Source organism: Pongo abelii, chromosome 2 (assembly GCF_028885655.2).
Source record: "Pongo abelii isolate AG06213 chromosome 2, NHGRI_mPonAbe1-v2.0_pri, whole genome shotgun sequence".
NCBI lineage: Eukaryota > Metazoa > Chordata > Mammalia > Primates > Hominidae > Pongo > Pongo abelii.
Genome location: NC_085928.1, coordinates 106,453,609 through 106,480,129, shown reverse-complemented (window position 1 = coordinate 106,480,129; position 26,521 = coordinate 106,453,609). Strand labels below are relative to the sequence as shown.

At 40.8% G+C, this 26,521-nt stretch overlaps 1 protein-coding gene across 49 annotated transcripts in view; it reads right to left on the bottom strand.

Annotated features, from left to right (window-relative positions):
- MAP4 (microtubule associated protein 4) overlaps positions 1 to 26,521 on the bottom strand; it is a 228,772-nt gene that overhangs the window by 125,817 nt on the left and 76,434 nt on the right. For all 49 annotated transcript variants that reach the window (XM_054550401.2, XM_054550373.1, XM_054550374.1 and 46 more), the window contains 1 exon segment: positions 18,635 to 18,876. In XM_054550401.2, the coding sequence (XP_054406376.1) occupies positions 18,635 to 18,876 (242 nt within the window).

Genomic DNA, 26,521 nt, shown 5'->3' with positions numbered 1-26,521 from the left:
TACTACTTTTTGGAAAAACGGGGTCTCCCTATGTTTCCCAGACTGGTCTCAAACTCCTGACCTCAAGCAATCCTCCCTCCTTGGCCTCCCAAAGTGTTGGTATTACAGGCGTGAGTCACTGTGCCTGGCCTTGTTTTGTTTCTTTGTTTTTCCATATAAATTTTAGAATCAGTTTTTGATTTATATTAAAATTCTTGATGGGATCTTATATGCAATTGCATATAAGACTATATAGATCAATTTGGGGATTGACTATGTAGATCAGTTTGAGGATGTACAACTTTTTCTGAAAGTCTCTGACTATATCTAACATTTTAGCAACCAGCCTAGCTCTGCAGTCACCTTGCTGACCCCAAGAATTCAGAGATATTATTCCTAAGACAATAAGATGAATATCTACAATATACTCTACTAAAATAAAAAATGCAAGATTTTACTTTGGAAGACCACAAACATGTTGTCTAACCCCTTAGTCCTCATAAATACAAGTCAGAAATCTTTCACACAAGCTTCTCGTTGAAAAGATCATTCATTCTGTTACTTAAGGGGAACAGCCAAAGAGAACAATCTAAAAGAACAAGGCAGTCCAAAACCAGAATATAATTTAAATAAAAGAAGGAAATAAGGAAGGAAAGACAATAGAATTCTATTAAATACCCGCTATGTAACACATACCCTGCTAAGTCTTCACAAACTGCATTTTACTTATCCAGAGAGATGCCATAAATATGCGCCATCCCACATTTGGCTTAAGTAAATTCCCTTTCACATTCACACAATAAGCTTATAAGATTTATTCTTCCTCGCTCAAGAAAGAATGCATATTTTTAAAAACTTGCTTCCTTAAAGAATGCATATTATAAGAAAATGGAAATTACAAAAACTGATATCCAGCGAGTGGTATAAGAGCAGCTATTAGAGTGATAAAACCTTTTAAAATTTGATAACCAGCATTGACAAGGGTAATTTCATTACATCATTTGGGGGAATGTAAATAGGAATAACCTTTTTATGAGACAATTCGGCAGCCTATCAAATTCTGCAATACTCAACTCAACAATCCGTTTTAGGTATTTAGTTCACAAAGAGACATAAAAGTATAAAAAAGTGAATATAAACAGAATGTTTATTATGGCATTGCTTAAAAACAGCAAATGTCCACCAACAGATTCATTATAATATTGTAAAATAGTACACAGTAATAAAAGAAATGAGAGCACTTCGTGTTACCGATACAGGAAGATAACAAGTATCTAATAGCTAAATATAGATAAAGGCCAAGACACCCTAGGGTATGCCTATAGTCCCAGCTATTAGGGAGGCTAAGGCAGAGAGAGGGGTGTCTTGAGTCCAGGAATTTGAGACCAGCCTGGGCAACACAGTGTGACCCCATCTCTAAAAATAAATAAATAAATAAATAAATAAGCTGGGTGTGGTGGCACACGCCTATAGTCCTAATCTCTTAATAAAAAATAAAAAATAACCTGGCCAGGTGCAGTGGCTCAAGCCTGTAATCCCAGCACTTCGGGAGGCTGAGGCAGGTGGATCACTTGAGGTCAGGAGTTCGAGACCTGCCTGGCCAACGTGGTGAAACCCCGTATCTACTAAAATACAAAAAATTAGCAGGCATAGTGGCGTGTGAATCACAACTACTCTAGAGGCTGAAGCACAAGAATTGCTTGAACCTGGGAGGCAGAGGTTGCAGTGAGCTGAGATCGCGCCACTGCACTCCAGTCTGGGCGACAGAGCAAGACTCCATCTCCCAAAAAAAAAAAAAAAGTTTTATTCCCATATATTTACCTATGTGATTAGAGTTTCTTCACTATGATAGCTACAAAAACAGGAAAAATTGCTCAATCCTATTTAATCAGAGAAAGAAATATTGATCCACAGACCCATGATTTAATTGAGAAAAATAACAGACCCCATCATGTTATAAGAAAAGCATTTCCAATCAAATTCAACTTTTATAGTAATAACATTAAAAATTACAACGTATGTGGGCCGGGCACAGTGGCTCACGCCTGTAATCCCAGCAATTTGGGAAGCCAAGGTGAGCGGATCACTTGAGGCCAGGAATTCGAGACCAGCTTGGTCAACACAGTGAAGCCCCGTCTCTACTCTTCTTGAGGAAACAAATAGGATTAAGTGAAAATGAAGGGAGATTTAAAAAAAAACATAATACATGTGATAGACTGATAAATTTCCTCTGGACCAAGTTAAAACACAGAACCTTTGTCACAGGAACTTTAAAAATTAAAATTTAAGTTTACATACATATTTAGTAGCAGAAACATATTAGCACAATCAAGAAAAAACTTTCAAGCATAAAAATGTATTACATTAGGATAAAAGTCTGAGACATGTTATGGAAATAAGAGTTCAAGGACTCAAAAGAAGAATTTAAATTTCCAATGATAAAGAACAGCTTGTTCGTATATTTTTAAACTAGATGATGGAAACCAAAATGCTATATATTTAGAAGCATTTGGATACATTTAGCAGAATGAGGTAACTTATTTTTATGTGGCAAAAGTAAAACATTCTCAAAATTACATGTTTTACAACTAAACTTTTGCTACAAAATTTTAGATGTAAACTTAATGTACAAAGAGACAGAATTTATCAGAATTCTGAGTATGTGACCAAAAGTTAAGACCACTACTTTAGACCAAGTTAAAAAGAAAGCTTGATATATACTGACAGAGAGTTTTCTAAGATGATAAAGTAAAAAAAGCAAGTTAAAATTCATATGGTTTGATTCCATTTTTATGAAACTAAAGCCACTAAATTTTTTATTGTATGTTTGTAACTGCAAAGAATAAAGTCTTAAAAGATCTACCCTTCTTGAGGAAATAAATAAGATTACATGAAAATGAAGGGAGTTGTTCTTCGTTTTTTGTTTGAGACAGAGTCTAGCTCTATCGGCAAGACTGGAGTGCAGTGGCGCAATCTTGGCTCACTGCAACCTCTGTCTCCCGGGTTCAAGCAATTCTCCTGTCTCAACCTCCCAAGTAGCTGGTAGCTGGGACTACAGGTGTGCGCCACCACTCTCAGCTAATTTTTTTATCTTTATTAGAGAGAGGTTTTCACCATATTGGCCAGGCTGATGTCAAACTCCTGACCTCAAGTGATCTGCCCACCTCAGCCTCCCAAAGTGATAGAATTACAGGTGTGAGCCATGACACCCAGCAAAGATTTTGACTTAATTTTTAAGAGAGAGGGTTTTGCTCTGTTGCCCAGGCTGGAATGCAGTGGTATAATCACACCTCACTGTAACCTCAAAATGCTGGGTTCAAATGATCCTCCTCCCTCAGCCTCCCAAGTATATGGGGACAACAGGTGTGCATCGCCACAGTTGGCTAATTTATTTATTTATTTATTTGAGATGGAGTCTCCCTCTGTTGCCCAGGATGGAGTGCAGTGGCACAATCTCGGCTCACTGCAACCTCTGCCTCCCAGGTTCAAGCGATTCTCGTGCCTCAGCCTCCTGAGTAGCTGGGGCTACAGGCGCGTGCCACCATGCCCAGCTAATTTTTTGTATTTTTAGTAGAAACGGGATTTCACTGTGTTGGCCAGGCTGGCCTCTAACCCCTGACCTCAGGTGATCCACCTGCTTTGGCCTCCCAAAGTGCTGGGATTACAGGAGTGAGCCACCACGCCCAGACAATTCTATTCTTATAAAGACAGGGTCTCACTAAGTTGCTCAGGCTGGTCTCAAACTCCTGGGCTCAAGTGATACTCCTGCCTCAGTCTCCCAAGTAGCTGGGACTACAGGCGTGAGCCACCACGATCAGTCTCGTCCACTGAGCTTTAATTCAATACTACTTTATTTATTTTGTTGCTCAAATTTTTCCAGTGTTGGCTACTGGGAACTCTCAGTTGACTCCTGTGTCCCTTTGACACACTATCTCTGTCACTGTGGGCTTTGGAGCATAACTCCCGAACAGTCTGTTTATAAATGATCTGTGCAATTAAAGGTAAATTTTTTTTCCAGTGAAGGGCACAAATAATGAGAGATTTAATCGCGAATAATATGCATAATGGAAGTCTCATTTGCACACACCTGTTTACTTTCTCCCTGCCTTTCCTCCTGCCTCAGCCTCCTGAGTAGCTAAGACTACCACCACACTCAGTTAATTTTTTATTTTTTTTTCTTTGTAGAGATGCAGTCTTGCTGTGTTGCCCGGGCTGGTTTCAAACTCCTGGCTTCAAGTAGTCTTCCCGCCTCTGCCTCCCAAAGAGCTAGGATTACAAGTGTGAGTCACCATGCCCGGCCTCCCTGGTATTTTTGACCTAAAATGTGCAAAAGGGAATTTCTGATTCATAAAATGTGACTTTCATATAAGATGCAGCAGAACACATTTCAACTGGCTTGGAAACCAGAAAATTATTCAAAAGCTATTTGCTTAGATACTAAAATGGTAGGTGAAAGTTGGATTAGGTACAGGATACATACATAGCCTCAAAATATCTCCTCACAAATTACTTATTCATTACAAAGAGAAAAATATAAATTTTACAGTACAGAGGCTGGGCATGGTGGCTCATGCCTGTAATCCTAGCACTTTGGGAGGGTGGGGAGAGCAGATGGCTTGTGCCCAGGAGTTCAAGACCAGCCTGGGTAACATCGCAAAACCCTGTCTCTATAAAAAAAAATACACAAATTAACCAGGTGGCCAGGGGGTGGTGGCTCACGCCTGTAATCCCAGCACTTTGGGAGACCGAGGCAGGCAGATCACTTGAGGTCAGGAGTTCGAGACCAGCCTGGCCAATATGGTGAAAACCTGTCTCTAATAAAGATACAAAAATTAGCCAGGTATGGTGGCACGCACCTGTAATCCCAGCTACTCAGGAGGCTGAGGCAGGAGAATCACTTGAACCCAGGAGGCGGAGGTTGCAGTGAGCCGAGATCATGCCACTGCCCTCCAGACTGGGAGACAAAGTGAGACCCTGTTTAAAAAAAAAAAAAAAAAATTAGGCTGGGCGCGGTGGCTCACGCCTGTAATCCCAGCACTTTGGGAAGCAGAGGTGGGTGAATCACCTGAGGTCAGGAGTTCGAGATCAGCCTGGCCAACGTGGTGAAACCCCATCTCTACTAAAAATACAAAAATTAGCCAGGCATGGTGGTGCATGCCTGTAATCCCAGCTACTCGGGAGGCTGAGGCAGGAGGATCACCTGAACCTGGGAGGCGGAGGTTGCAGTGAGCCAAGATGGTGCCATTGCACTCCAGCCTGGGTAACAGAGCAAGATTTTATTAAAAAAAAAAAATTAACCAGGCATGGTGGTGCATGCCTGCAGTCCCAGCTACTTGGGAGGCTGAGGCTGGAAGACTGCTTGAGCCTGGGGAGGTCAAGGCTGCAGTGAGCCAAGATTGTGCCACTGCACTCCAGCTAGGGTGACAGAGTAAGGCCCTGTCTCTAAATAAACAAATAAAATAAAATAAATGTTTTTTTTAATTAGAAAAAAAATTACAGTAAAGAAAACAGGCAGACACTAACAAGTGATGAAAGTTATTATCACCAATAATGTGATTTAGTGACATCATGTGCTTCCTGACGTGGTGCACTTAGGACACATCATATTTACATAGTACTACTGCCAAAAATGTGTAACTTGAATCTAATTATGAGGAAATGCCAGGCAAACCCAAATTAGGGGACTTCTAAAAAATAACTTGCCCATACTATTCAAAATATTAAGGTCATGAAAGACAAAGAAGAGCTAAGGAACTGTTCCAATTAAAGAAGACCGAAGAGACATGAAAACTAACATGATTCCAGATTCAACTGCAGACAAGAAGAAAAAAATTAGAAAGGAATGTGTTGAATCTGTTGGGACAACTGATGACAATGAAATAAGGTTCGTGGATTAGACAGGAATATCTCATCAACATTTAACTTCTGATTTCTATCATCATATTCTTGTAATGTGCTAATGCCTAGTTCTTCGGGTAAAGAGGTGTGAGTTCTGCAGTTTGTTCTTAAATAATCCAAGGGGAAGGAAGTATATGTAAATATAACGAGAATGATAAAGCAAAAGTGCAAAACAGTAACAATAAATCCAAGTAAAGGGTACATGGTAGGTTCTTGGCTCTGTTCTTGCAGTGTGAAGTTTAACAAAGTCATTTGCTTGCAGAATATTATTTAAGAGATGGGGTCTTTGGGGTCTTACTATGTTACCCAGACTGGACTCAAACTCCTAGGCTTAAGCAATCCTCCCTCCTATTAAGTAGCTCGGGTGGGGCTACAGGTACATACCACCATCCTGGCTTGCTTGCAGAATATTTTTAGCAATGAAGTGTTTTTTTTTTTTTTTTTTTTTTTGAGATGGAGTCACTCTGTCGCCCAGGCTGGAGTGCAGTGGCACAATCTCAGCTCACTGCAACCTCCACCTCCTGGGTTCAAGCAATTCTCGTTTCTCAGCCTCCTGAGCAGCTGGGATTACAGGCGCATGCCACCACACCTGGCTAATTTTTGTATTTTTAGTAGAGGCGGGGTTTTGCCATGTTGGCCAGGCTGGTCTCAAACTCCTGACCTCAGGTGATCCATCTGCCTCGGCCTCCCAAGTGCTGAGATTACAGGCTTGAGCCCCCGGGTCCCGGCCCCCTGCTTTTCTTTCAGACCAGGGTACTATTATTATGAACTATACATTTTGGTACGATATTTTTTTTCCCCAAAGAGAACTATTAGTTATGAGATAAAAGTCTATTTTCAAATCAAAGTCAGAAAATAACTATTTTTGCAAAAATGTCACACTAATTTTTTATGCATAGATATAAACTTCCCTAAATATGATCATGAGACTATTAAGAGGGTTTAGGATTAGACCAAGTACGCCTACCCTAAATAAATATCTACCATTTTGGAGACACAATTGCTTGTTAGTCTGTACATTAACACAACCCAAACCTGAATAAACTGACAAAAACCATTTCAATTCAGTGTAATAAGCAATGATTACACATCTATCATGTGCCAAGAGCAGTGATCTCCAATGCAGATCTGGCCATGTTTCTCAGTACCCCTGTCCCCTCAGTTTCTCACAGACCATGAGATTCTTCATAATTTCACTTGATCTGCTTCTCCATGATTCTCTCCAGTCACTTGTCACTGTAACCTTTGATTTCTTAACCCTGAGAAACTTGAGGTTGCTAGTAAACTTTGATTATGCTGTGCCTTCCTGCTTTTGCTAAATGTGTCATTCTCCATGAAATACAGTAGTAAACAAAATATTATTCCTGTGCTAGAGCATGTTAATAAGTGTAAGATAACAAATAGCTTAATTATGATCTTACAAGCACTACAGAGGAAAGAGGAAAGTTCAGGGAAGAAAAGCACTTACCAAGAGGAAGATGAAAAGAAAGGCTGGCAGGGTGTGGGGGTAGTGGGAGGTCTAGAAGGGAAAGGGAACAGAAGTCAGGGAATGTTCTGGAAAGTTACATCTAAATCCAATCTTAAAGGATTTTAGAACAACAACTCTAGCAAAAGCTTTATATAATATCAACCTCCAGCCCAGAACCATCCTCTGAACTCCGGACTCCTTATCTGTCTATCCATCTTCTCCATTTGGATGACTAGCAGGTAACTCAATGTGAACATATCCCAAGCTAAATTTCTTCTCTTCCCTTCAAATCCTACTCTTTCTATAGCTTTCCCCATCTCAGATGATGGCAATTCTTTCCTTTCAGTTGCTCAGGCAAAACCCCTGGAGTAATACTGGATTTGTCCTTGGCAATATCAAGGCCTTATACTTAGGTAAGAGAAGTTTTGGGGTCATGCATATGTTAAAGTCTGATGAGAGTGAATTCAAGAGGAAATGGAAGGAAAGGAATTGGTGCCAGGTAGTAGATACGTCTCTTTAAAAGAAAGCAGGCTGGGCACGGTGGCTCACGCCTGTAATCCCAGCACTTTGGGAGGCCGAGGCGGGCGGATCACGTGGTCAGGAGATTGAGACCATCCTGGCTAACACAGTGAAACCCCGTCTCTACTAAAAATACAAAAAATTAGCCGGGCATGGTGGCACACGCCTGTAGTCCCAGCTACTCGGGAGGCTGAGGCAGGAGAATGGCGTGAACCCGGGAGGCGGACCTTGCAGTGAGCCCAGATCGCGCCACTGCACTCCAGCCTGGGCAACAGAGCAAGACTCTGTCTCAAAAAAAAAAAAAAAAGAAAAGAAAGCAAAGCAAAAAAAAAAAAGGTAGATGAGATGGATGTGAGATTCAGACAGGATTTTTTTTAATGATAAAAAAAATTATAATATGTTTGATGCTGGTGAATGACCCAATTGAAAGAAAGGAACTGATGATGCAGGAGACAGAAGAGATAACTGTCACAGCAGTGGCCTGAGTGACAGCATGAACAGTTCGCCCGTAATAGAAAAACAGCAGACAATAAGGGCACAGATGAACATGGGTTAGGAGGAAATATGTGGTGGGACCATGTGGAAGTTCTGTTCTGATTAAGCCAATTTATGAATATGATTTATGAATATGAACAGGAGAGCAAGTGCCAGCAGTTTCAGAGAGTAGATGTGAAACAGTTGTCTAGGAAAGTGAAATATTTTACAAACTCACGTGAATTAGTGGCAGAGTCCCTCAGTTTGTGCTCTGTATTGAAATGAAGCAAGATTCTTTTACATTTCCTGAACATATGTCTAATAATTCTGCTTTTTGAATTAAAAAATGGATTTTTAGTTTTTAAAAACTATCAGTGAGATACTAGATCAAGTAGAAAGTATGTGTTCATGAAAAAGGTATAGTTTCACAGAAAGAACAGGGGTTTATTTTATTTTATTTTTTTGAGACGGAGTCTCGCTGTCGCTCAGGCTGGAGTGCAGTGGCACGATCTCGGCTCACTGCAACCTCCACCTTCTGGGTTCAAGACTCTCTTGCCTCAGCCCCCTGAGTAGCTGGGATTACTGGTGTGCACCACCACGCCTGGCTAATTTTTTGTCTTTTAGTAGAGATGAGATTTCACCATGTTGATCAGGCTGGTCTCGAACTCCTGACTTCGTGATCTGCCTGCTTCGGCCTCTCAAAGTGCTGGGGATTACAGGCATGAGCCACCATGCCCAGCCAGAACAGGGGTTTAAAATGAGAAGATCCGGTAGCTCACGTCTGTAATCCCAGCACTTTGGGAGGCCTAGGCGGAAGGGCTGCTTGAGGCCAGGAGTTCGAGACCAATCTGGGCAATACAGCAAGACCACATCTCTATTTTAAAAATATTGTTTTAATTGTTTAATAAAAATAAAAGTGAGATGAGAAGATCTGGGTTCAGGTTGTGCTGTCATTCTTAACTAAATGATCAAATGCAACCTTCTCATTTCTAATACTTAAGCTTCACCTGGCAAGTGAGACTAAATGCAGTAATACAGGATGTCAACTGCACAGTGCTAAACAGCTATTGTTATTCTCACTGTTATTAGCTATTGTTATTCTCACTGTTATTAACTATATGTTGATCAACTATAAATTTATCTATCAACCACCTATAGAATAACTGTAGGCTGATCAAGAAACTTTACTAGAATAAAATAAAATGAAAGCAAGAAGAAGAGGTTAGAAAGGAAGAAGAGAAGCTGGATTCTACTATACATATAACACCTCACAATCTAAAAATATAAGCCCAGGAGAGAATAAAAACAACGTTAACAACACTAAAAACAATAAGGTTGACAAGTAGAAAAAAGGCTTGTATATTTCCCTGCCAGATAAGACATACTGGACCCTAATCATTGGAATGCTGCACATTACTGGACAAGTCCTAATTCAAAAGATGCTATACTGTGTTTTCTCACTGACTGACTTCCCCAAAGAACCCCCATTTCATGAAATGAAAACTTTCTCAGTGAAACACACACAGCATCGAAAATAGCACACTTTTTTTTAGAAACTAATCACATTCTCTGAGATATAAAGATATTCAAATTTACTTTATTTTGTTGATTCCCTCTCCCCAGGAGATGTCAGATTCCCACAGCAGGCAAATCAGCTTGGCAGAGAAGTAGCAAGAACCTGAGAAGGCATGTGTGCTGTGAGTCAGCCTTGGGCAAAACAGCCAGGTCTCAATGCAAGGGAACCCTCTGGTGCTGTCAGACCCATGCCAACCCTGCCCTCTACTGGCCAGTTAAGCTGGTTGCAATTTTCTGCAAAAGAAAGGACCAGTCTGTTAAGGACAAATTCTGCAGTATCTATTAATAGTTGTCACTTAGGCCCTTTTCCATGGATTAGTGTTTCTCAATCATGCATGTGTATCCGAGTCACCTATTATGGCTTGTTAAAACAGACTGCTGGTGTGTGGCAGGGTGCGGTGTCTCCCACCTGTAATCCCAGCACTATGGGAAGTCAAGGCAGGAGGATCACTTGAGCCCAGCAGTTCAAAACCAGTCCAGTCCAGTCCAGGCAACACAGTGAGACCTTGTCTTTACTAAAAATGCAAAAAACTTAGCCAGGCCACTGCCCTATGTTAATTTCTTATTCTATGGGAATAAGCTTTTAGCTTCAAAGGCCTTATGGAATGTTGAGGAGAAAGCATTTTCTCAACTTCAGAAGAAGAACTATTTAATCACACAGAGAACAGAAAAATTAAATGACTTGTTCCATAAATGTGCTACTTGTGTCTGAGGGTCAATACTGTGCTAGATGATCATCTGAAAGAACAAGAGTCACAGATGTGTTGCTTCGTCATTCACATCTAAGAGAAAGCTTCTATCTCTTGTCTCCCTCACCTAGAAAATAGGGCCATATAATGCTGATAATGAACAATTCAGGAAACCACCATTTTTTAAGGAAAAAAGTCAGGTAGTACATAATTTTCTTTTTCTTTTTTTTCTTATTACAGCCATGGTGCAAAACAAGTAGTATACATATCCTGAAAAAGTATTTGAGAATTGTTTCCCAAGGTGATAGGCATTTTAGAAGAAGAGTTTGACACTAATTTTATTTCTAGGTATTGGTATTTAGATGGTTTACACAGGCAATGCTAAGATAAAATACTTGTAGAAGCAAGAATAAGTTGAAGTGCAAAAGGAAATGAGTATAGTAGATCCACAGAAAAGGAATAAAGGTCAGGGGGTTCTTGTGTTGCCAGGCATGAAGGCAGAAATCATACTTAGAGAAAAAAGAAATTTTCCTACTTTGTCATAAATGCCATAAAAGCAGCCCTGCTTTCTTACCTCTCATTTTATAAGTTGAAGACAATTAGGGTGGACACATAAGAATTAAAGGAAATAAAACACCATTGTTCAAAGAGTTCTATTATGTGTAACCTACTCAACCGTCCCTTCTATATTTAGAGGCAAGAAAATGGTTGATAAACTTCCACTGGTTGGCCTAAGTAAGCCTGCTGTAAGAACATATCCAGAGCACTAGGCTGGGTGCAGTGGCTCACACCTGTAATCCCAGTGCTTTGGGAGGCTAAGGCAGGAGGATCGCTTGAGGCCATGAGTTCCAGACCAGCCAAAGAAACATAGTCAGACCGTCACTATAAAAATAAAAGGATAAGCAAGGCACGCGCACCTGTAGTCCGAGCTCTTCAGGAGACTGAGGCAGGAGGAACCTTTGAGCCCAGGAGTTACATTAGATGTTGCAGTAAGCTATGATTCTGCCACTGCACTCCAGCCTAGGCAACATGGAAAGAACCTGTCTTTTTTTTTTTTTTTTTGAGACGGAGTTTCGCTCTTGTTGCCCAGGCTGGAGTGCAACAATGGCACGATCTCGGCTCACAGGAACCTCTGCCTCCCGGGTTCAAGTGATTACACTTGCCTCAGCCTCCTGAGTAGCTGGGATTACAGATGCCCACCACCACGCACAGCTAATTTTTTTGTGTTTTTAGTAGAGACAGGGTTTCACCATGTTAGCGAGGCTGGTCTCGAACTCCTGACCACAGGTGATCCACCCGCCTCAGCCTCCCAAAGTGCTGGGATTATAGGCGTGAACCACCACGCCCGGTAAGACCCTGTCTTCAAAAAAAAAAAAAAAGTGTCAGCAATCAGCAATAGTTTACTGAACCTCATCTAAGAACAAAATCAAACTTAAAGTTAGATGTATAATAAAACATTAATGAAGTCTAGGGCCCTTCCATCACTTCTAAAGACATATTCAGAAGAACATCTTGTTTAGAATGTTCTCCAGGAAAAACACAAATATGAAACCTGTCATTATGGCAAAAACCGTCAGTCCGATAATGTATAAAAATCAGACCGACAGCAGAGAAGTCTCCATTCATAAAGAACTCACTAATTGCACCAGATTTCTACAAGACTAAATAAGGCGGCTTCCTGTTTTTCTTATTTGATGTCTCCAAACAGCCATCACCCCTTCCTTTTATTCTTAGTTAAGACTTCTACAACTTTTAGGAAGCTGGTATGGAAAAAATGTAGTAATTTACAACCTATCATAATTATAAACTTTATTATTATTATTATTTTTAGAGACGGGGTCTCTCTCTGTCACCCAGGCTGCAGCACAGTGGTGCTATTATGGCTCACTGCAGCCTCGACCTCTGGGGCTCAAGTGATCACCTCCTACCTCAGCTTCCTGAGTAGCTCAGACTACAGGCGCACACTACCACGCCTAGCTATAGTTATAAACTTTAAACATGGTATCTTCAACAAGTTCGTGGAAAATGCATTCTATGAAAAAACTATTCATGGATTTCAAGGGAGTTTTTTTGCATCAAAATAACTCATACTCCAGCCTGACCAATATGGTGAAATCCCATCTCTACTAAAAATACAAAAATTAGCTGGGTGTGGTAGCATGCACCTGTAAGCCCAGCTACTCAGGAGGCTGAGGTAGGAGAATCTCTTGAACCCAGGAGGTGGAGGTTGCAGTGAGCCGAGACTGTGCCACGGCACTCCAGCCTGGGTGACAGAGAGACACTCCATCTTAAAAAAAAAAAAAAAAAAAAGCTCATACTAACTTGTTATAACATGTCTGAACAGGATCTAGTTTGAAGCACTAAAAAGGATAAAACATCAGTTTGAAAAGAGCCCCTAACAAAGCAACATGAATTCTGCCAAAATTGAAGCAAAAGCAAATGGCAAATTTATGATGAAGCTTGGATGAAAGAATGGTGAAATCACTGATGCTTTGTGTAAAGTTTATGGGGACAATGCCCCAAAGAAATCAGTAGTTTACACATGAATAACTTGTTTTAAGACACCAGCCAGATGCAGTGGTCCGCACCTATAGTCACAGCTACTTGGAAGGCTGAGACAGGAGGATCACTTGAGCCCAGGAGTTCAAGGCTGTAGTGTGCTATGGTTACACCTGTAAATAGTCACTGTACTCTAATTTGGGCAATGTAGTAAGACCCTGTCTCAAAAAAAGAAAAAAAATAAAGGAGGAGATGATGTTGAAGATGAAGCCCACCATGGCAGACCACCAATATCAATTTGAGAGGAAAAAAGAATGATCTAATTGAAGAGGACTGACAATTAGCAGAAACAATAGCCAATACCACAGACATCTCAATTGGTTCAGTTTATACAATTTTGGCTGATAAATTAAAATCGAGCAAACTTTCCACTCAACTGGTGCCAAAACGGTTGCATTCAGATCAGCTGCAAAGAGCAGAGCTTTCGATGTAAATTTTAAACAAGTGGGATCAAGATCCTGAAGCATTTCTTTGAAGAATTGTAACAGGAGATGAAATATGGCTTTACCAGTATAATCCTAAAGACAAAACACAATCAAAGCAATGGCTACCAAGAGGCGTAAGTGCTCCAGTCAATGCAAAAGTGGATCAGTCAAGAGCAAAGACAAGAGTTTTTTAGGATGCTCAAAGCACTTTGTCTGTTGACTTTCTGGAGAGCCAAAGAACGATAACATCTTATTATGAGGGTGTTTTGAGAAAGTCAGCCAATGCTTTAGCAGAAAAACAGCCAGGAAAGCTTCATCAGAGAGTCCTTCTCCACCAGGACAATGCTTCTGTTCATTCCTTTCATCAACAAAGATAATTTGTGACAGTTTTGATGAGAAATCATTAGGCATCCACCTTACAACAGTCCTGATTTGGTTCCTTCTTTTTTGTTTCCTAATCTTTAAAAAAATCTTTAGTAGCAACAAAAAATTAAAAACTTAAACAAAAACTTTAAAGGGCATCCATTTTTCTTCATTTCTTCATTTTTCTTCATTTAATAATGTAAAAAAGCCAGGCACGGTGGCTCACACCTATAATCCCAGCAGGAAGGAAAAACAAATATTTACTCCAAAAAATTTGGATTCCTTAATGGAAAACGGGAAAGTCTATTCTCTCTTAATCCATAATGGATGGTGGAGACAATTGTTCTTTGACTGACTAACATAAACAAAGAAAACCTAGTATGAAGAAAGGAATGATAAGACGTAAATATCGTAGCGACTAGTCACGGTTGAGATGCTCTTCCCATCCTAATATTAACTTACCCTCATCAGTCATAGATGAAAGAAGCTAGCTGCTTTTCATTTTCTAATTTCCTTTAACTGTGCATTGTTTCCATCATCTGGGACTGAGCCTAGGTGGATAAGGACAGTGAGGTGGTAGCAGTAGATTTTCTTGTGCTTCATCTTGAGTTATTTGATCCATGTAACATTAACTTGACCCAAGAGGAGGAAAGTTTTTAAGACATTATTTTATTTATAAAAAATTAAATCCTCCCTGCTATTTTTGATATGTAAATAACTTAAAAGTTCAGGCCAGGCATGGTGGCTCATGCCTGTAATCCCAGCACTTTGGTAGGCCGAGTCAAGTGGAACACCTGAGGTTAGGAGTTTGAGACCAGCCTGGCCAACATGGCGAAACCCCATCTCTACTAAAAATACAAAAATTAGCCAGGCATGGTGGCGCATGCCTGTAATCCCAGCTACTGGGGGGTTGAGGCAGGAGGATTGCTTGAACCTGGGAGGTGGAGGATGCAGTGAGCAGAGATCGTGCCACTGCACTCCAGCCTAGGCAACATAGCAAGACTCCATCTCAAAAAAAAAAAAAAAAAACAAAACAGTTCATTAACTCAGAAAGACTACTCCAGAAATTGACGAGTGGTTACTCCAGGAAGGAGAACTGTCTGGCTAGGGTGTAGGAATTGGGAGAATTCGTTTTACTGTATATCCCTTTGGACCAATTGGATTTTGTACATGTGCATTTGTTAGCCTGTTCAAAAAATATATGAGTTTCTGGAAAACTGAATTAAAGGATAAAAATAAAATATGAACTTTACTTCTCAACATAAGCTTTTTCAACATCAAGATACTTTTGTAAGCAATGATAGCAACTTTTTTTTTTTTTTTTGAGACAGAGTCTCGTTCTCTCGCCCAGGCTGGAGTGCAGTGGCACATTCTCCACTCACTGCCACCTCCGCCTCCCAGGTTCAAGTGATTCTTGTACCTCAGCCTCCCGAGTACCTGGGATTACAGGTGCACACCATTACCCCTGGCTAATTTTTGTATTTTTAGTAGAGGCGGGGTTTCACCATGTTGGCCAGGCTGGTCTCAAACTCCTGACCTCAGGTGAGCCACCTGCCTTGGTCTCCCAAAGTGCTGGGATTACAGGCGTGAGCCACTGCACCTGGTCTGGAGTAAATATTTATATGGATATAATTAGATCTTAAACTCTCAGTACTTTTTTAAATGAGTTGTGGTCTGCCCCCCTCCCCAACACACAAATTAAACCTATATTAAGGAAGCTGGTTTTCTTCCTCCCCTTAGGCTGTAGAAAGCCAAAAGCAATGTCACTCCCACCCTAACAACAAGAAACAGCCAGATCAACTACAAAAAACTTGAATTAATTGGAAAGCTACCTAGTAGTATGAAATCCAAAGAAAAACAAGCCCCTCCAGGAAATATGGGAGGTGAACACCAGCTCTCCTGTGTCAGACCATGTGCAGAAGAGACATTGGGTACCCTACAAGCAGGTAAGAAAAATTCAAGTAAAAATTGTAGTGATTTGTCAAAGGTAAATGAAGGCTAGCATGAGACTATGGGGCCCCTCAAATCCACAGACACAAAGGGAATTCACACTCATTTGCAGGATTGTCTTCACAGATGTCTGCCGCATGCTCACAGGAAAGACTGGAAGCAGGGTGAGGGACCAGACAGTGCCTCCCTCCGTGGTACAGACCTGGAGAAGGCCACCACCATTAAGGGAAAAGCATGAACCCCTCCCACTGGGATCTTTCTCTCCTGGGGAAGGAGTACCAAACCCTGTTAGCCCCAGAGCACACAAGAAGACCGGCTGTAGCTAGGGAAAGAGTAATAGAAACATACTTTATAAACCTGAGAGAGGAGCAAGAAAAACTCCTCATCCAGGATCTTACACCAATACCATTAGAAGACGCTACTACTGTGAGAAGGATAATAACATTGAGAAAGACCCAACCCGTGAGATTAAGCACAGGATTAAGCACAAAATGGGACAATAAAAAAACAAACTCTGCCCGCCACCTGGCTAGAACTCTTCCGATAAGAGGGAAAAGAGCATGGACAAAGACCCCTCTGAGGCACAGGTACACAGGGAAGGCTGAACGAGTGGAGCAAGCACATTAAAGAAATACCTTCCAGGGCCTCAGTTCCCACTCTAAGCACAGAATTAAAGGGATTGAAGTACTACGGTAACGACAAAACCCAAAACTAGCTCAGCTCCTGTTAAAATGACTAAACCCAAGACACATGCCTATTTCCAACCATAATACCTTTTGGCCTCAGCCTACTATTTTACATGTGAGATCCAGCATTCAATCAAAAACTAAGATACACACACACACACACACACACACACACACACACAAAGCAATCAGACTGAGAGATGACCCAGATTTTCAAATTATCACACAGAGATTTAAAACAACTATGATTAATATGTTAAAGTCTACAGTAGAAAAGGTGGAAAACATAAATGAACAGATGGGAAATTTTGGCAGAAATAAGGAAGCTTAAAGAGGCAAACAGAAATGCTAGAAATTAAAAACATAAAAAATGCTAAAGTAGATAATGCCACTGAAAGCTCATCATTAGATTCAACACAACTATGAAAAGAATCAGGGAATTGGAAGATAGGTCAAAAGAAAGTACCCAAAGTAAAACCCAAACAGAAATAAAGAGAGAAAAAAACTAACAATGCATCCAAGAGATACAGGACACTATCCAACAATTTAACAAAAATATAATCGGAATCCCAGAAGGAGAAAAGAAAAAGAATGGGGCAGAAGAAATATTTTAAAAGATAATGGCCAAAACTTCCCAGACTTAACCACTTCAAAAGCACAGATCAAGAAGCTCAGAGAAGCCCAAGCAGAAAAATTCCAAAATATCATCTAAACACAACATATTTAAACTGCTAAAAAAAAAAAAAAAAAAAAAAAAAAGATAAAATCTTAAAGGCAGACACAAAGAGGAATTCACAAAGGAAATATTTTAAAATATTTTTAAATGAATGAAAATAAAAATACAACATATCAAAATCCATGGGACACAGCTAAAATGGTGATTAGAGGGTAATTTATAACATTAAGTAATTACATTAGAAAAGAAATGTCTCAGATCAAAACCTGATTTAAGCTGTCACCTTAAGAAACCAGAAAAAGAATAAATCAACTTAAGTAAACAGAAGAAAGGAAAAAATAAAGATATGAGAAGAAATTAAAAACAGAAAGACAATAGAAAAAAAATTAATGAAACCAAAAGCTGGATCTTTCAATACAATTGATAAACCTCTACCTAGACTTATCAAAAAAAAAAAAAGAATGAACGAAAGAAAGAAACATCACAAATGACTAATATAAGAAATGAAAGAGGGGACATAATAGATCCTACAGACATTAAAAGCATATCTCCATTAACCTGCAACATTTATGCCAGGAAACGGACCAAGGAATTCCTTGAAAGATACAAACTACCAAAGCTAACTTAAGAAACAGATAACTGGAATAGTTCTATGATCTCTGAAAGAAACTAAATTCCTAGTTTAAAAATCTGACAGAAAATTCCAGGCCCAGATAGCTTTATTGATGAAGTCTATCAAACACTGAAAAGAAGAAAAAATATCAATCTATGCAAACTATTCTAGAAAAGAGAAAGAAGGGAACACTTCCCAATTCATTTTATGAAGTCGGCGTGACCTCAATTCTAAAACTGGACAGAAGACATTATGAGAAAACTACAGACCAATTCCCTCATGAACACAGATACAAAAATACTCAACCAATTATTAGCATATCTGATCCAGGAAAATGGCAAATTTCTCTTAAAGGCTTTAATTATGCTTTAATCCTGAGCTGGGATGACCCCAAAGACAACAAATGGCATCTGATTCCAGTCTAAATGAAGTTCTGATATAACCGCAGAATTTTATTTAACTTTTCAAAGCTACTTTCAGAGAAAAGGCACAGTAGACAGTTTAATTTAGGAAATTAAGAAGATTATATGGTTGTTGAAACATTAGAGAAGAAACATTAGGGTTAAAAGTTATCTACAGACTCATGAACGCTCACTCAAAGGGTAGTAAGTCTGCCTTCTCAGTATCTAACAAAGAAACAAAGTTACTAGCCTATACTAAAAAAACTCAGCTCAATTCTCAGTTTCCAAGATTACGACCAAAGGCATAATCCCTAACCTGCTTTCTGAACATATATAAGCAGTCTGGTTTAAATACTTACCTTCAATCTGGCTAGTTTCTGAGCACGGTTTCTTCTTTGACTCTGAGTTCCCGGTTTTCTCATCAACATCCAGGAGAGGAATATAGTCTGTTTTTCCAACAGTTTCTCCCACAACATCATCAAAGGCCTCTGCCTCTAGTGTGGCAATGAAGTCCCGCTTTATCTCTCCCTCAATGTCTGGAGATGGCTCTGTTAATGCATCTGCAAGACTGAGGTCGGCCATTCTGCACCGCTGCAACTGCCTGGTGAAGAGGAAAAAGATCTTTCATGTAATGAGCACTGCAAAAGGAAAAACATTTCTAGAAACGCTTGTCAATTGTTTGAAACAAACAAAATAATCAAAATCTAAGATTTTACAGCTAGAAGAGGCTCCCTCATTTGAAAGATGAGAAAAATAAAGCTAAGAAATGGATAGTCTCACCCAAGGTAACTCACTGCTAGTTACTCTTTTCTCACATTTCTGGGGGTGGAGGAAGGTGGTGGTGGCAGGACAAAGCAATTGCAATTGTGTCCTTTCTATTTATAAGAAAAGTGAGGTGTAAAAAAACCCACAATCAACATATCCAAAGCTATAGCCAGTAAGATTCAAATCAGGTCTTTACATAGTTACATTACTATCGGACAAATGAATTCAACTTTCTTGACCAAAGACTGTGAGTATGGATCTTATCTTGGAGTAAGTACCTGCTTCTTCATGAATCACTTGTGGATAGCCCTGTCAACTAAACTACTTAGCCCTGCCACCATTAAAAAAAAAAAAAAAAAAAAAAGACACGTTTCCCTCAATTAGCTAAGGGAGATGGTCCCTCTCTGTAGTCACGTATATTACCATTTTTACAGACTACCAGCTTCTTAATTACATAATCTGCAGTTAAGAAGTAAATCTACTGGCAGCCATAAAAAAGAACGAGATCATGTCCTTTGCGGGAACATAGATGGGAAACAGGAGGATATTATCCGCAGCAAACTGACACAGGAACAGAAAACCAAATACCACATGTTCTTACTTATAAGTGGGAGCGAAATGATGAGAACTTATGAATACAAAGAAGGAAACTGCAGACACTGGGGTCTCCTGAAGGGTGGAGGGTGGGAGGAGGGAAAGGAGCAGAAAAGATAACTACTGGGTACTGGACTTAATTGAAATAATCTGTACAACAAACCCTTGTGACATGTCTTTACCTATGCAACAAACCTTCACATGTACCCTTGAACCTAAAATAAAGTTAAAAAAAAAAAAAAGAAGTAAATCTATAAGCAAACCATAGGTGAATAGCCTAGAAAATACAGAAATAATGTAGTAAAAAGAGCCAAAGGGGCCAGGTGCAGTGGCTCACACCTGTAATCCCAGCACTTTGGGAGGCCAAGGCAGGAAGATCACTTGAGACCAGGAGTTCAAGACCAGCCTGGCCAACATGGTGAAACCCCATCTCTACTAAAAATACAAAAATTAGCAAGGCATGGTGGTGGACACCTATAATCCCAGCTACTTGTGAGGCTGAGGTACGAGAATCGCTTGAACCCGGGAGATGGACGCTGCAGTGAACCGAGGCTGTGCCACTGCACTCCAGCATGGGCGACAGAGTGAGACTCCGACTCCCCCACCAAAAAAAATTAAAAAAAAAAAAAAGAGCCAAAGGCCTGCAATAAATTGAGCACCATTCAAATGCAGGGCATAATAGGAAATAAAGTGTGCAAGGTACTACGCCTGCTTTCAAAAAGTCTAACAGAAACTCCAAGAGACTCCATAGGATAAGCTGATAAGTTGACATATAAGCTATGTTGTTGACAAGGTAAATACAAGTCAAACAGATCCTTAGCTGCATAGTGTAATGGCTACTACTTGTGTTTGTCCAGAAATCTATTCTTCCTCTCTCCCCTAATACAAACCAATCCCTACCCCTATAGGGTTTGGGACATGACTAGAGTTGGGTCAATCAGAAGTCAAGAAGAAGACAGTTGGAAAGGACCATTTATTGACTACACACTGGAAGAAAAGTCCATGGGTGACAGCTATTTAGTTGCCCTGGTTGACTACTTCAAGTCTAAGTGAGCGGCCTTCATTTTTCTTTTGCCTAATTTAGCCAATCTATTTCTGTTTGTTTACAATGGAAGAATCTCAACTAATACACAGTCTTTCTCCAACCCAAACTTGAAAAAGTCAAAATATACTATGATTCAAGCCACTTAATTGTCTGGCTTTCCTTTCAAGCTCTTCTCCACCGTCTACCTCTCTCCAACAAATGTACTTAGGAAAAAGAAATAGAATTAAAGCAAGGAATATGGTCCTACCTTCCTTCCTTCCTATTCTATCTTCATCTTTGTTCCCACACACTCCTCTCCTCCCACTTACATGCTGTGAGGCTACCACAATTACAAAACATGAAAACGTGTACAAAGCAAATACTTCCAGACCCTGAAAAATCAGAAGTCATCGTACCCCCAATTCCCAAATCCAACAAGCAAAGGGTGTTGCTATATATTAGAGTGGTGGCACAGAGCCTTAAGAATCAAGATCCGATACCCAAATAAGTACAGACAGGATAATTAAGGCCAGGGGCAAGATCTACATCTTGTAGGCAAATGCCTAGAAAAAGAAGATAGTAAGTGTTCAGTACTGGGAATGCTGGAGATAGTTTGTCTCTACCTATATGGAGCTTAGTGAAAACATTTATTACATATTCTTTATATTATCTAAGAAAAAAATACAATACCAAGATTTGGAAAGACACTAAACAATCAATTATATTTATATAGACTTCCAAATAAAATCTAAAAATTTCAAATAAATTTAAGCCTCCTTCCATGTGCCTAATTTTATGAGTTTTCCTATTTGAAATAACAACCTTAATTCCTCATCAATAATTTTAAATGATTATCTTTTCAAATTCTAGATAGTACAATTATACAAAAACATAGTAGAAAGAGCTGTTTCTCTGATTTCTTTTCTTTTTGAGGCGGAGTCTCGCCTCACTGCAACCTCCACCTCCCAGGTTCAAGTGATCCTCCTGCCTCAGCCTCTCTAGTAGCTAGGATTACAGGTATGCACCGCCACGCCCAGCTAATTTTTGCATTTTTAGTAGAGACAGGGTGCCACCATGTTGGTTAGGCTGGTCTCGAACTCCTGACCTCAAAGTGATCCACCCACCTCGGCCTCCCAAAGTGCCAGGATTACAGGTGTGAGCCCCTGCGCCCAGCCTGATTACTTTTCTTAAAGCAAATGTGATATTTAAATTTCCTGTGACTATACTGAGTTCCTAAATCATATCTTTTTATTTTTTATTTTTTTCAGACAGAGTTTCACTCTTGTGGCCCAGGCTGGAGTGCAACAGCACCATCTCAGCTCACCGCAACCTCCATCTCCCAGGTTCATGCAACTCTGTCATCGTAATACTTGGAATTTGATTAAGTTCATTTAGGTCTCAAAAAATGTCAAAAGACACTTGTGAGCCAGGTGTGGTGGCATGCACCTGTAGTTCTAGCCTTTCAGGAGGCTGGGGCAGGAAGATTGTGACTAGGAGTTCCAAGCTATAGTGTGCAATGATCATGTCTGTTAATAGCCACCACACTCCAGGTGTGGAGCCAGGATTGCCTCACTGCACTCTAGCCTGGGTGACAGAGCAAGACTTTTGTCTCAAAAAAAATAAAAATAAAAAAAAAAAGAAAATCACACTCTGAGCCAGGTGGTTCACACTGCAATCCCAGCACTTTCAGAGGCTGAGGTGGGAGGATTACTTGAGACTAGGAATTCAAGACCAGCTAGGCAACATACTGAGACCCTGCCTCTACAAAAACTAAAAAAAAATTAGCTGGGCACAGTGGCATACACCTACATCCTAGCTACTCAGGAAGCTGAGGTGTCACAATCGCTTGAACCCGGGAGGTTGAGACTGCAGTGAGCCATGATTGTGATGACACCACTGTACTCCAGCCTGGGTGACAGAGTGAGACCCTGTCTCAAAAAAATTTTAAAAATAAAAATAAAAAATAAATAGGGTACAGAGGCTCATGCCTGTAACCCCAATAATTTGAGAGCCTGAGGCAGCTGGATCACTTGAGGCCAGGAGTTCGAGACCAGCCTGGCCAACACGATGAAACCCCATCTCTACTAAAAATACAAAAATTAGCTGGGCGTGGTATCACACACTTGTGGTCCCAGTTACTCAGGAGGCTGAGGCATGAGAATCACTGGAACTTGGGAGGTGGAGGTTGCAGTGAGCTGAGATTGCACCACTGTACCCCAGCCTGGGTGACAGAAAATGTCTCAAAAAACAAAAATTAAATTTAAAAACTTTTAAATAAATAAGCAAAAAATAAATCACACTCTGGCTGTTAACATTAAGGCCAAAAATAAATATATAAAAATAAAAAAATAATAAATTTAATTCCATTTAGAAACATCTAATAACTATAATAAAGATAAATCCAATTTAATCAGTCTGTTAGAAGAAAAATAGCGACAAGAGCAAATTATGCCAAAGAAAGACACGCACTGAGAGAGTTTAATAATAGATGTCATAAAGAAGCTGTTGAATCCTCTCCATAAAAAAGTAAATATGGGCCGGGCGCAATGGCTCACACCTGTAATCCCAGCACTTTGGGAGGCTGAGGCAGGCAGATCACAAAGTCAGGAGATCGAAGCCATCCTGGTTAACATGGTGAAACCTCCTCTCTACTAAAAATACAAAATATTAGCCAAGCATGGTGGTGGGCACCTGTAATCCCAGCTGCTCGGGAGGCTGAGGCAGGAGAATTGCTTGAACACAGGAGGTGGAGGTTGCAGTGAGCCAAGATTGTGCCACTGCACTCCAGCCTGGGTGACAGAGTGAGACTCCGTCTCAAAAAAATTAAAAAGGTATTAAATTGTACAAAACTGTTATGATCAGCCATTCCAAAGCACTGGACATCAACAAACTGTAGAACACAAGTTGAGAAGCTTTGCATTCTTGAAATCTGCTTGAGCTTTGGTTAAGACCAGGAAGAGTCTATGGCCCTTTTGTCTAGAGCTGTTTCCACCCCTATCTTAGCCCACAGCTCAGTTTGGTCAGCAAGAATTACACTTTTATTAGTGTGATGGTTACCACTGAGCATCAACTTGATTGGATTAAAGGATGCAACATTGATCCTGGGTGTGTCTGTGAGGGTGTTGCCAAAGGAGATTAACATTTGAGTCAGTGGGCTGGGGAAGGCAGACATACCCTTAATTGGGTGGGCACCATCTAATCAGCCACCAGCGAACATAAAGCAGGCAGAAAAATATGAAGAGGCAAGAGGGGCCTAGCCTCCCAGTCTACATCTTTCTCCTGTGCTGGATACTTTCTGCCCTCGAACATCGGACTCCATGTTCTTCAGTTTTGGGACTTAGGCTGGCTCTCCTTGCTCCTCAGCTTGCAGACAGCCTTTTGTGGGACCCTGTGATCATGTAAGTCAATACTTACTAAATTCCCCTTTTTATAAACATACATATATATCCTATTAGTTCTGTTCTTCTAAGAAAGCTCTGACCCCAGACTAACACAGATTCTGGTACCAGGAGTGGTTCCAGAGGAACAGAATGTTAAGGATGGAGCTCTTTTGTTGGTTTGGGGGTTTCTGGAGTTGGCTGCTTAACATGATTGATCCAAAAATGCTAAGGACTCTACTTCTAATAGCATGGAGAACACTGATAGTCCTTGGTGTGAACTGTTTAGAGAGTTATGCAAAATAAATGCATTTGACACTCCTGATTCACTGCTCATGAAAGGCAAGGACTTTAGTGACTCTATACATAATACCTTTGACCATATGTGGAAAACCAACGAACATAATGAAGCTGGTTGGTTGCTCCTAAGTTCAGTGAACAAAGTGATGAAAGAAAATGATGAACTCAGGGATTCTGTTTCCTGGCTTCAGAAGCAGATACTGAGTCTCAAATCTGCTAAGACTGCCCTGAGTGGGAGTCTTAGCTCCTGTTGAGAAAGAGCTGAAATTGTGGAAAAACAGACATAAGCTCTTATCATGCGAGTGGCTGACCTGCAACGAAAGATGCATGCACAGCCACCTGAGGTGTCTACTGCTAAAGTGAGGGCATTGGTTGGAAAAGAATGGGACCCTGCAACTTGGAATGGGGATGTGTGGGAGGACCCTGATGAAGCTGGGGACACTGAGTTTGTAAACTCTGGTGAACCTTTTTTGCCAGAAGGAACAGCTTCCCCATCCCCCATAGTGGCAACATATCCCCCCATCCCACCATCAACCTTTCCATCTTTGTCTAAGGAGATAAAAACCCTGAGCTGCCTGAGGCAAGAGTCATGGCCTCCCCTCAGGCAGTTGCCAGGCAAGACAATGTTGATTCTTCTCGGAAGGTACCTGCAACACCCGTTTGCTTCTAGACCTATAACTCAAGTCCCACAGATCCCTAGAGGTGAGGTTGAGAGTGTGACCCAGGAGGAGGTGCGCTACACTCAAAAAGAACTGTTCTCGGCCAGGCACGGTGGCTCATGCCTGTAATCCCAGCACTTGGGGAGGCCGAGATGGGCAGATCACGAGGTCAGGAGTTCAAGACCAGTCTGGCCAACATAGCGAAACCCCATCTCTACTAAAACCACAAAAAATTAGCCGGGCGTGGTGGTGCACGCCTGTAATCCCAGCTACTCGGCAGGCTGAGGCAGGAGAATTGCGTGAACCCGGGAGGCGGAGGTTGCAGTGAGCTGAGATTGTGCCACTGCACTCTAACCTGGGCAACAGAACGAGACTCCCTCTAAGAAAAAAAAAAAAAAAAAGAACTGTTCTCTAATTTATATAAACAGCAATCTGGAGAACAGGCATGGGAATGGGTATTAAGGGTATAGGATAATGGCGGAAGGAACACAGAGTTGGATCAGGCTGAATTTATTGATTTGGGCCCACTAAGTAGGGACTCTGCATTTAATGTTGCAGCTCGGGGAGTTAAAATAAGGTTCTAATAGTTTATTTGCTTGGTTAGCTGAAATATGCATTAAAAGATGGCCCACTGTGAGGGAGCTGGAAATGCCTGATATCTCTTGGTTTAATGTAGAGGAAGGGATCCAAAAGCTTAGGGAGATTGAGATGGTGGAGTGGATTACTCACTTTAGACCTACTCATCCCAGCTGGGAGGGTCCAGAAGATATACCCTTGACCAATGCCTTGTGAAATAGATTTGTGAGGGTAGCACCTGAATCTTTGAAGAGCCCTGTAATTGCTCTTCTCTGTATGTCAGACCTAATGGTGAGAACCGCAGTCACTCAACTACAAAATTGAAATACGAGGGGAATAACTGGATCCCAAGGTGGCAGGGGCCAAGTAGCAGCACTCAACCATCAAAGGCAAGGTGGGCGTAGCTACCGTAACGGACAGCAGAGGCAAAGTGACGATCAGAATAGTCTGACTCATGTAGAGCTCTGGCATTGGCTAATTAATCACGGTGTTCCTAGAAGTGAAACAGACAGGAAGCCTACTGCATTCCCACTTAATTTATACAAACACAAAACTTCTAGGTCGAATGGATGAAAGACTAATTTGAATTATAAAAAGAGAATCACGGCCCCTCACTCAATACATTTCCAGACTTGAGCCAGTTTACAGACCCAGAACCCCTTGAATGAAGGGGAGGCCAGGTACCCTTGAGGAAGGACCCCACTACTTTACTGACAATTTATGCAGTGAATCTTTCTCCCATCCTTCCCCAAGGAGACCTCCATCCAACCTTTCACTTTGGGGACTACTGGACACTGGCTCTGAGCTGACGATGATTCCAGGGGACTTAAAACATCATTGTGGTCTTCCAGTTAAACTAGGGGCTCATGGAAGTCAGGTAATTAATGAAGTTTTAGTTTAGGTCTGACTTACAGTGGGTCCAGTGGGTCCCTGGACTCATCCTGTGGTCAG